The 12,421-nt window shown below is 39.0% G+C and overlaps 1 protein-coding gene across 3 annotated transcripts in view; it reads right to left on the bottom strand.

Moving 5' to 3' along the window:
- The window catches only part of HNF4A (hepatocyte nuclear factor 4 alpha), a 104,110-nt gene that overhangs the window by 27,356 nt on the left and 64,333 nt on the right, over nt 1-12,421 (bottom strand). For all 3 annotated transcript variants that reach the window (XM_070744696.1, XM_070744697.1, XM_070744694.1), the window contains exons 2-3: nt 7,438-7,612; nt 5,026-5,120 (exon numbers count right to left, since the gene is read on the bottom strand). In XM_070744696.1, coding sequence (XP_070600797.1) covers nt 5,026-5,120; nt 7,438-7,612 — 270 coding nt within the window. The remainder of the gene's footprint in view (nt 1-5,025; nt 5,121-7,437; nt 7,613-12,421) is intronic.

Raw genomic sequence — 12,421 nt, 5'->3', positions numbered from 1 at the left:
TCCTTTGTGTATCTCATAATTTGACTGGAAGGCATAGGGAAATGAGGATAGAAGGCAAACAACAAGCTTGATGAAAGTTTTATTAAAAATTGGATTTCACCCAATAAAAAAGCAATGGACATATATTGCTGCTGTTGCTGATGATAATAGCAATAGTTTAGACTTATATACAGCTTTACAGCTCTCTCTAAATGGTTTACATAATTAGCATATTGTCCCCAACAATCTGGGTCCTAAATTTACCAACCTCGGAAGGATGGAAGGCTCAGACAACCTTGAGCCTTGTGAGATTTGATGCTGATCTGAACTACCACTAATATTTGAGCTAGGCAATTAAATGAAATCAGGTTTATATGTATTTAATATAAATTTATATGTATAGAATATTTTCTATGCTTAATTGTGCTTAATTGTAATAAATTTGGATAGATTTTTTTTTTACATTTTAATCTCTTGACCTGTCACCCAAAGAAGGGGGAAAAAATCCTTCTCAGCTTTATTAATGTACCAATGGCATGACTTTGAGGTTTAATCTTTAGCAGTATGGGACAAATTTAATCTTCTATAATAAAATATAATACAATAACAGAGTTGGAAGGGACCTTAGAGGTTTTCAAGTCCAACTTCAGGCAGGAAACTCATTTACCTGTTTTCTAAGCTGTTACTGCACTTTAAAGCTAGGAAGAGTTTTTGTCAGAATTGTATTTTAATTAAAACAATGTTTACGTTATTCTACACAAAATATGAAAAAACCCTGTATTATTGCTCCTGTGAGTCTTCTTTTTGTTTGCAGTTTTGTTACCATTAACAGATATTTAAACATGTTAGGCTTCAATTATTTATTTATTTATTTATTTATTCATTCATTCATTCATTCATTCATTCATTCATTTATTTATTTATTAGATTTGTATGCCGCCCCTCTCCTCAGACTTGGGGCGGCTCACAGCAAAATACAACAAATCATGACAAATCCAAATAAATTTAAAATATTTAAAAATATTTAAAAAGAACCCAATTTACTAACATACACACACACAAACAAACATACCATGCATAAATTAGACATGCCTGGGGGAGGTGTTTCAGTTCCCCCATGCCTGACGACAAAGGTGGGTTTTAAGGAGTTTACGGAAGGCGGGGAGAGTAGGGGCAGTTCTAATCTCTGGGGGGAGTTGGTTCCAGAGAGTCGGGGCCACCACAGAGAAGGCTCTTCCCCTGGGGCCCGCCAACCGACATTGTGAGGAAGTACCATGTTTCCCTGAAAATAAGACCCTATCTTATATTTTTTGGAACCTTGAAATAAGCACTTGGCCTTTTTGCCATGCACTCAATAGCCCAATTGGACTTATTATCGGGGATGTCTTATTTTGGGGAAAACAGGGTTTGTCAATGAAGATTCAATCATCCAGGCCAAAGGTGTCTAAAGATTGAATCATGGCAGCTAGACCAAACCTTTCTAATCTGAGGTGTTTTGTTGCCCATCCAAGCAATTTCATCAGACAGAGCAAAATTATTAATTAATTAGCACAATTTGCAAAAATATAGTGGGGAAATTACTTCAATACAGTAGTTGGACATTTGAGGTGTTCCTTTTCATACCCAGGGGAAAATGTATTCTAATATTTCCTGATCAAGCTTGTGATCGACTGTGATTACTTGGCTAAGGCCCAGGAAGAGGTTGCCCTTAACAAGCCCAAGAAGTACCTAAGTTATCAGCTTTAGTAATCAGATACTTTCACTCTCTCTCTGACTAATCACAAGAATATCTCTCTTAAGCGATATCTGTTACTGTTACAAGCAGTGCCTCTCAGATTTATTTTCCAATCAGCTCAATAATAGAGGTATAATGAGGCTATACTGAAATAAAAACTCTGCAGTCAGCAGCTATTAATAGGAGGACTCAAGGTTATACTGTGTGTTATCAGGAACTCAGGAGCTCAGTCACAGCATGATGTATCCTCAATGTTTACTTAGTATTTAGCTGGTCATGGACCCAATGTAACTTCTATTGAATATTAACAGGAAAAGTTGAACAGGTACTCTGGACAGATATGAAGATTTCATTATCCAAGCAAAATGGAGCTACATTTTAGGAACACTTGTTCTTTGGCTACTACTACCTTAAGCATTGGCAGCATCTAAGCATTAGCTATAGCGACAGGATGTACCAAAGTCAACTCGAAGTCTTATTACCCCTTAAAAATGGAAAGTTTTATTGTAGCATAAAGTGGACAGCTCCCTCATTATGGCTGGTTTCCACCAGGTCTAAAGAGCAGTGAGACACATTTATTTATTTATTTATTTATTTATTTATTTATTTATTTATATTTATTTATTTATTTATTTTGTCCAATACATAATACACATTGAAGAGAAAGATATGTAATCATATAAGTAAAGAAAAGAATAGAAGAAAAGATATAAAAGTATAGGTGAACATATTTGAAAGGAAGAAAAGATAAATGAGATAAGGAGAGACAATTGGACAGGGGACGGAAGGCACACTGGTGCACTTGTGCACGCCCCTTACTGACCTCTAAGGAACCTGGAGAGGTCAATCGTGGATAGTCTAAGGGAGAAATGTTGGGGGTTAGGGGTTGACACTACTGAGTCAGGTAATGAGTTCCACTCTTCGACAAGTCGGTTGCTGAAGTCATATTTTTTACAGTCAAGTTTGGAGCGGTTAATATTAAGTTTGAATCTGTTGCGTGCTCTTGTGTTGTTGGGATTGAAGCTGAAGTAGTCATTGACAGGTAGAACGTTGCAGCATAAGATCTTGTGGGCAATACTTAGATCGTGTTTTAGGCGACGTAGTTCTAAGCTTTCTAGACCTAGGATTGATAGTCTGCTTTCGTAGGGTATTCTATTTCAAGTGGAGGAATGAAGGGCTCTTTTGTTGAAGTATCTTTGGACATTTTCAAGGGTGTTGATGTCCGAGATGTAGTATGGGTTCCAGACAGATGAACTGTATTCAAGGATGGGTCTGGCAAAAGTTTTGTAGGCTCTGGTGGGTAGCGTGAGATTGCCAGAGCAGAAGCTGCGTAGGATCAGGTTAACAACTCTAGAAGCACAGTTTCCCACTAAACCCAATTCTCATCCCAGAAACTATGTAACATAATAATCTATTTTGTGACATCTTAAAAGATCACCCATGGACTAGCACACAGGCTTTGTGGACAAGAATCCACTTCATCAGAGGTGGCTGGGCATGTCCATAGGTAGGAATATGAAGAACCAGCATCTTGCTTCACAGTAGCTAACTAGAGGCTTAAGGGATGCACTGAGTTAGAAAATGGGAGCCCCATTTTCATAGAAACATAGAAACATAGAAGACTGACGGCAGAAAAAGACCTCATGGTCCATCTAGTCTGCCCTTATACTATTTCCTGTATTTTATCTTACAATGGATATATGTTTATCCCAGGCATGTTTAAATTCAGATACTGTGGATTTACCAACCACGTCTGCTGGAAGTTTGTTCCAAGGATCTACTACTCTTTCAGTAAAATAATATTTTCTCATGTTGCCTTTGATTTTCACCCCTTATAACTGTCAATTCAGAGGGAGACTGCTTTTAATCTTGGAGGAAACACAGAGGGGATATTCATCCTAAGCTGGCCTTTAAAACAAACTGAAATGGCAGCCATAAATCCACGGTCTGGGAACAAATTTCATGTTAACTATGTATGCTCTTTGTAGATTTGTGATGCAGTAATGATGATCCATTTCATTATGGAAATCTGAATGATTTGTTCCTTCCAGTGTTATAATGGTCTCTAACAGCAAAACTGGGGGGGGGAAATATCTTATCTGATCTACATCATTGGAGGTAGAGAAAAGGGGAAATTTGAATTTCCAGCTGAAATGCAGAACAACCATTATCATAATTGCTTTGATATATTGGATTGTTTTTCTGCTGGTCATGGTTATAAATACATCTACCTCACTTAAACAGATTACCTGTCTAGGATACCTGTGATACATCATTTAAGACTCCCTGTGGTATTTCCCCATAGTGCCTAATTTGCCTTTCCTTTTGACCACATGGTGGTAATTTTAGCAGACTTCCCTCTTTTTACCTTCTCAACGATTCCAGCAAACAGACTGGCTTGAGAATGTTATCCAGTGAACCTATGATCAAGTAGTGACTTAAACTTAGATCTTCCCAACTCAAGTCCAACATACTTGTTCTCAAATATGTCTTCAAAATTCCTCTCACTTGTGGAAGGGGGAAATGGCTACTTTCTATAGAATCTGATAATCTACACCAGTGTTTTTCAACCAGTGTGCCGCGGCACACTAGTGTGCCGTGAGACATGGTCAGGTGTGCCGCGAAGCTCAGAGAGAGAAAGAAAACAAGAGAGAAAGAAAGAATGAGAGAGAGAGAGAGAAAAACAAGAGAGAAAGAAAGAAAGAAAGAGAGAGAGAGAGAAAGAAAGAATGAGAGAGAGAGAGAGAGATAAAACAAGAGAGAAAGAAAGAAAGAGAGAAAGAAAGCAAGAGAGAGAGAGAAAGAAAGAGAGAAAAAGAGAAAGAAAGAGAGAGAAAAAGAAAGAAAGCAAGAGAGAGAAAAAGAAAACAAGAGAGAGAGAAAGAAAGAAAGAGAGAGAGAGAAAGCAAGAGAGAGAGAGAGAACAAGAGAGAGAAAGAAAGCAAGAAAGAGAGAAAGAGAGAGAAAGAAAGAGAGAGGGAGGGAGGGAGAAAGAGAGCAAAAAAGAGAGGAAGGAAGGAAGAGAGAAAGAAAGAGGGATGGAGAGAGAGAAAAAAGAAGAAGGGAGAGAAAGATGGAGGGAGAGAGAAATAGAGCAAAAGGGAGGAAGAGAGAGACATTTTTTTTGTCCAAACTATTTTTAGCCGGCCCCCCCCCTCAATGTGCCCCAGGGTTTTGTAAATGTAAAAAATGTGCCATGACTCAAAAAAGATTGAAAATCACTGATCTACACATTAGTCTTCAAAACTGTTTGTAACATTGTTACATAAAGAAAAAGCAAACTCAGTTGATGATTCCTGAAAGGATCTTACCTTCTTTCTTCATTCCTGCTCGAAAACATTTCTTTAGCCTACAATATCGACATTGGTTCCTTTTGTCCTTGTCTACAACACACTGTCTATTAAACCTGCAAAGAGGAGAAATACATGATTTGAAAATAAATCAATCTACAATGTCAACACATAGTAAATTAAGTTTGTAGCAATAGTACATTATAAAATGAGGCGCAAATTGCAGCCTTTTGATATTGTGCATTGTATACCAAATATCAGAATATTTTGTTTTTTCTTAGAACTCTTCTATATCTTGCCTTTTGCAGACAAGTCTTGCCAGTTTCTTAGCCAAGCTAATGTATTTGAGATGCTCTTCTAGACCTTCTGGACTAAATTAAAATGCAGAGCACAGATAAATGAGTGTTTTTTAAAAAAAGGGAATGAAACTCAGGGGGTGTTGTTTTCATTTCATCAAATCCGGAATCAGAGTTGGAACCTTGTATTTCAACCTCAATCTTGATGCAGGAAATCTATCCATGATAGATGGATCTTCATCCTTTTCTATAATAGTCTAGCAAGGGACTTCTTAATTGGTTTTGTTCTCAGAACTGCTCTTTATGACATTTATAAAATGTCTCTTTATATTGGACCAATAGCTACTCTCCTGAAGTCCAGTACTCTTCTCCATGTACCCAGTAGATCTACTCTTCTCCATCTACTCAGTAGATCTACTCTTCTCCATGTACCCAGTAGATCTACTCTTCTCCATGTACCCAGTAGATCTACTCTTCTCCATGTACCCAGTAGATCTACTCTTCTCCATGTACCCAGTAGATCTACTCTTCTCCATGTACCCAGTAGATCTACTCTTCTCCATGTACCCAGTAGATCTACTCTTCTCCATGTACCCAGTAGATCTACTCTTCTCCATGTACCCAGTAGAGCTACTCTTATCCATGTACCCAGTAGATCTACTCTTATCCATGTACCCAGTAGATCTACTCTTCTCCATGTACCCAGTAGATCTATTCTTATCCATGTACCCAGTAGATATACTCTTCTCCATGTACCCAGTAGATCTACTCTTCTCCATGTACCCAGTAGATCTACTCTTCTCCATTTACCCAGTAGAGCTACTCTTATCCATGTACCCAGTAGATCTACTCTTCTCCATGTACCCAGTAGATCTACTCTTCTCCATGTACCCAGTAGATCTACTCTTCTCCATGTACCCAGTAGATCTACTCTTCTCCATGTACCCAGTAGATCTATTCTTCTCCATGTACCCAGTAGAGCTACTCTTATCCATCTAAAACATTGGGCACTGTTTGGATGGTGATGGGCTGCCCCTCGCCAAGACCAGTGAATATACAAATCCAATAAATAAATAAACAAACAAACAAACAAACAAACAAACAGACAGACAGACAGACAGACAGATAGATAGATAGATAGATAAATAAATAAATATCTACTCATCCATCTGCCCAGTAGATCTACTCTTCTCCATGTACCCAGTATATCTACTCTTCTCCATGTACCCAGTAGAGCTTCTCTTCTCCATGTACCCAGTAGATCTACTCTTCTCCATGTACCCAGTAGATCTACTCTTATCCATGTACCCAGTAGATCTACTCTTATCCATCTACCCAGTAGATCTACTCTTATCCATCTACCCAGTAGATCTACTCTGATCCATCTAAAACATTGGGCACTGTTTGGATGTTGATGGGCTGCCCCTCGACAAGACCTCCGGGCAGATTCCGCCTGAGTAATGGAAGGCGGATGCCTTTGAAGCTCGTTGGCCAGAGCCTCCCTGGGACTGGGGGCGAGCCTTCCCACACGCCAAATGTGGCATGGCAAAGGGGCAAGGGAACGATGGAACCCTCTCCCTGCCCTGCAAGGAGCTTTCACCCATTAGTTGCGAAGAAATGTTATTGAAAGGGAAATTTCCACCCCTCTGGCTTCACCGCAGGTGTTTGCCTTTATTAAATACAAATTAATAAAGTGACCCTTATAACCCACACTTCTTGTCTGTGTGTCATTCCATCTTCGCCGCAACAGTCATTTGATCTGCTTTTATAGGCTCACACTTAATGTTCCTGAAGAATGACATCAGGTCCTAAATTCCCTTTTCTTCCATTCTCCAAGCTAAATGCCCTTTTTTCTCTTTGATATAGGTCTTGATTCAAGAAAGAATACCTCGTATAACCAAGCCTTGTCACCAGAGGTGAGTTCCTACCAGGGCGATCCAGTACGCGTGCTCCAATATTGGCCCACCAATGATGCAATTTTGTTGCAACAGCTCCGGTGCTGTCTTTGCCAGTCCGTGTGCACCACCATCTCTTTTTTTTTGTATGTTACCCTGCTTGTTACCCTTTAAATCTTATCATTCGATAAGATTTGATCTCATTATTTTAGTAAGCTTTCTCTTCACCCTGCCTTCCTTACCTGCAAGAATACATATGGTTCTTCCTGACACTTCTTCTGAAGAACCCTTTGCAGCCATCACAACTGGATGCTCCGTAATGCTTCCCTGTAGCACGATCTCCACAAATGGCACATAACACACTGGCTCCAATGTTGTTAGAAGCATTGAGATTTGTAACTTCAGACGGGGAAGTGTCTGTTGATGAAGATGGGCAGGAAGCAATCATGAACACACACTAAATCAAGAAATCACTAGGGCTATACAAGTTCATAGAAAACCAGCAGTTGTAAAGCTTTAAAGTTCAAGTTTCAAGTTTATTGGATTTATATGCCGCCCCTCTCCGAAAACTCGGGGCAGCTAAAAAGTCCTCTTTTTTAAAAAAATTAGATTTTTATTGGATTATATACATATTAAAAACACAAAACAGATCATTGTATTATCAATTAGTAAATACAATTGTAAGATGTCTGTTGTAAGATAGTACAACATAGTTCGGCCTCCTCGTCGCCACTGTTAAATCACGACTCCAGAGGTTGGTCAAACAGTGGTATTTTATTGGAACATCAAGACAGGAAACAATCACCAAACAAGTATCTTCCGAATGAGGGCAACGGCTAATCCGTTGCCCTATTTATACTCTTTTAAAACGGCGGGTTTTTCTCAACAGACACTTATTTAACTTTCGCGGCTATTTTCCAAATAGCCGCGTCTTAACCAATCAGTGAATTTCTTACAATATTTTTAAAAGAACACAACAACTTCCCTCCCCCCTACCCTGCTGATTCTTTTACAGCTTATCTTGCTATAGATTCACGATCATTCGTATCAGTGTAATTATACATATATAGAAATAATGATAGTAATACAAGTAAAAAGCATTTATCAGCAAATAAGTACAGTATTGTTCATCTATATTTGGATTATTTTTATATTTTCTTTTACTTCATTTTATTTTAACATTATGTACTCTGGTTTCTCTTCAGATCGTATAAATCTTTTGCCTTTTAAAAAGTCCTCTTATCCATTCAATTTTCCATCACATTCTCCTAATGCATATTAAACTAAACCTGCATTTTCCTAATTTTGTATTCACCATCCACAAATCAAATATAGTATTCATTCAAACCAGCATTGTCTATATAGCTAAACATAGAGAACACAAACTAATCAGCTCTGGCTTATGTTTATGTTTATTAGATTTGTATGCCGCCCCTCTCCACAGACTCGGGGCGGCTCACAACACAATAAAAAATAATTTATAACAAATCTAATAAATTTACAATTTAAAAAATTTAAAAAACCCCATTATTAAACAGACATACATACAAGCATACCATACAAAAATTGTATAGGCCCAGGGGAGATATTTCAGTTCCCCCATGCCTGACGACAAAGATGGGTTTTAAGGAGTTTACAAAAGGCAAGGAGGGTAGGGGCAGTTCTAATCTCTGGGGGGAGCTGGTTCCAGAGAGTCGGGGCCACCACAGAGAAGGCTCTTCCCCTGGGGCCCGCCAACCGACATTGTTTAGTTGACGGGACCCGGAGAAGGCCCACTCTGTGGGACCTAATTGGTCGCTGGGATTCGTGCGGCAGGAGGCGGTCTCGGAGATATTCTGTTCCAATGCCATGAAAGGCTTTAAAGGTCATAACCAACACTTTGAATTGTGACCGGAAATTGATTGGCAACCAATGCAGACTGCGGAGTGTTGGAGTAACATGGGCATACCTAGGGAAGCCCATGACTGCTCTCGCAGCTGCATTCTGCACGATCTGAAGTTTCCGAACACTTTTCAAAGGTAGCCCCATGTAGAGAGCATTACAGTAGTCGAACCTCGAGGTGATGAGGGCATGAGTGACTGTGAGCAGTAGGTCCCGGTCCAAATAGGGCCACAACTGGTGCACCAGGCGAACCTGGGCAAACGCCCCCCTCGCCACAGCTGAAAGATGGTTCTCTAATGTGAGCTGTGGATCGAGGAGGACGCCCAAGTAAGAATGACCCCAGCTTGTAAACTTTATAAAATAATAGACATCCTTCTTTCTCAAGAGAGAATGAGGAGCAGGCACGAGGGGAAGAAAATTTCCTAACAATGCTTGTCCTCAAATATGGTGTAATGTGGAGTTAGTCCACCTGTATTCATGTGCATTCGATGGTTTGCAGAAACATTCTTCCCAACAGGCTATGAGATCATTTAATGTGATTAGAAGGAGCCTTCCTTTCACCATGGCACCAGTCAGCAAGCCTGTGAAGTTTGTTAACTATTATCAAAATAAAGAAGCTTCAAAGCCCTCCCTTTCAACACATCAGATAAGCAAATCCTGTGCTATACAGCCAATCTTGAAAGTAATCAAAACTCCATTTTGGGGCTCCGCTGTGTGTATGAAATTTAAGCTAGGAAGCAGAGGCATGAGAGGTACTTTCCAAAGGGGAGAAAAAGAGGTCACCGATAAAACACACTGGAACAAAAGAGTGGCAAAATTGGGATTCAAACTACATTGACAATACAATTGTAAATGATGTTGACTAATTTCTTATATTTATGCATAATCCTTTTGCTCAATGCTCCGAAAGCGATGCACAATTAAAATAAAGGCCCAACAAGATAAAAATAAATATATCCATTAAAAACAGAAAAAATGAAAAAAAGCTTTAATACAATAATGTAGAGTAACGTTAACCAATAAAAATGCTATGGGATTAACTTAACCTCTCTTACAACGGTTGCTGCCATGGGTGGTTATTCCTTGATACTCATTAAACTCATTTATATTTCAATACATAGTGAGTTCCAGATGTTTATAAGCTGAGATGCAGTCACCATGTTTACGGATTTTGATTTGATCCACAAGCATACTGATACTTTTATAGTGAATGCCACTTTTAATGAAGAATATTTATTTGTATTGTACAGTAGGTCAGAATTTTTTATTTGCTCTTCATAGCTTATTTATAATTCTGTACTAATCAGAGATATGCGAGTTTGCATTTTTGCTCCTTAGTGCTTTGGTATTTTATCTTGAGGTATTGTACAAATCCACTCCTTTTTTAGAAAGTGGAATAAGCAATTGAACTGCAAATTATGGGAGGTTTCACATGGAAAAAAGTGATCACTAACTTGTGCTCACATTTGGGGATTTTAGAAAATAATCCACATTTCTAAACATTAGGTTTAGAAATAAACTGGAAGCCAATGCAATTATTTCAGTGTTAAACAGTATGTAAAATACGTGGCTGCAATATTACTGAACATTTTATGATATCTGTAATTTTCCAACAGAAGTCTAAAACAAGTAACAAGAAATAATCTCTGAAGTTAGATTTATTCCCTTTCTCTAAAAAGAGGTGAAATTGCTTCAGCAAAGAAATATTTCTGGTTACGTCTACCAGCACAGTACATTAGAAAAGCAAAGTTAGTGCCAAATTTTAAACCTCAGTCTGTTCACACAAATGCTGTTACCCAGAATAGACATGGTTCCAAATACTGGGATACCAGTTGTGGTTTATCTGGCCTGGACTGAACCTCAGGTTGTTTACCCTCAAGCAGTTCTTTACTGTGATCAGATTAGCATTTCCTCAATTTCCTTGCCATCATTTGAAAAAGAGAGACAGAATTGGATAATATCAACACAGAATCAGCTCTAAAAGTTCAAATGATTCATTCAGTAGTTCCAAAACTAAAAAGCACAATATTGAGGAACTGCATACATCAAGGGATTCAGCAACAGTCTTCTACCTTAACTTTATGAGTTAAACCATCAGAAACTCCCATTCCATATTGACTAAGTAATGTAGGACAGCATGGTCAACATTGCAGAAAGCAGCTAAATGGTTAGCAAAATTAAGAGCACGAATCATCTAACAGGGTGACTGAGACTATGTGTGTGTGTGTGTGTATATATATATACATAGATATCTGGGTTGGATTCCAACTTACCTTATCCGCTCCCTTTCGCGCTGCATGGGCACGCCATGTGGGCGCGCACATACTTTGCATGCGTGTGTATATGCAGAAACAAAAAATCCAGAAAAAAAGCTGAAAAATGATGGTGACTGGATGCACAGTGCCAGAACTCAGCTTCTGTACATGCTCAGATGGGGAAAAAAAGTAATTAAAAGTTAAAAAAAAGAAGTGGTACCCATGGACTGGCACCAACCAATCTGGTTTGGTGATGTCATCATGATGTCACCAGTGGGTCGCTACCGTTTCAGGTGAATCGGTCTGAGCTGGGATGAACCCACCCCTGATACATATGTATATATACATATACGTATATATACATGTGTGTTTATCAGTGGTGGACTTCTACTGGAATGGCTAATTGTGCGCAGCTCCACGGCTCTGGCACGCAAGTGCAGGATTGAGCACAATTTTGCTTTCCACACCTGTGCAGGACACAAAATCTCGCAGAGGGAGGCACGTTTTGGCAAGTGGGCAAGCAAAAAACCTCGCTGAAGTGTGCATGCACGTGCGCCCCAGTGCGAGATTTTGCTATCTGCACAGGTGTGGGAAGCAAAATTGCGCTCGATCCCACACTCGCACACCAGAACCGTGGAACTGCAAGCAATTAGACTTTCTGGTAGGAGCCCACCACTGGTGTGTATGTTTCTGTGCATGCGTGTGTGTGTGTGTGTAAAATATACTTTTGCTGATAATGATATATATTATTATTTTTTCAATGGATTTTACACTCTGATTATGTCAGCAGGGGCTGACTAAAGCTTAGTATCTTATAATTTTAATAGTATATTAACAGTATATTAAAAAATGGTAAACATTCCAGAGATCATGATGTCTATTGTTTCTTCATCTATATGTGTGTGTGTAGTTGTATATATGTATGTATATATATATGTAGATTGTTCTGAGTTCGGGTTTTGCCCCGTGTAATATAGCCACACCCTTCCTTACTGGGATTCGATCTGGCAGCCTCTGCCTTGAAAGGCAGAGAATTAGCAGTTCAGCCACCAGACCTTGATCCCTCCAGCTCTGTACCACGGAGGAGCTA

Source organism: Erythrolamprus reginae, chromosome 3 (assembly GCF_031021105.1).
Source record: "Erythrolamprus reginae isolate rEryReg1 chromosome 3, rEryReg1.hap1, whole genome shotgun sequence".
Lineage (NCBI taxonomy): Eukaryota > Metazoa > Chordata > Lepidosauria > Squamata > Dipsadidae > Erythrolamprus > Erythrolamprus reginae.
Note: the sequence above shows the minus strand (reverse complement) of the source record. Positions and strands in the feature narration are given on the sequence as shown.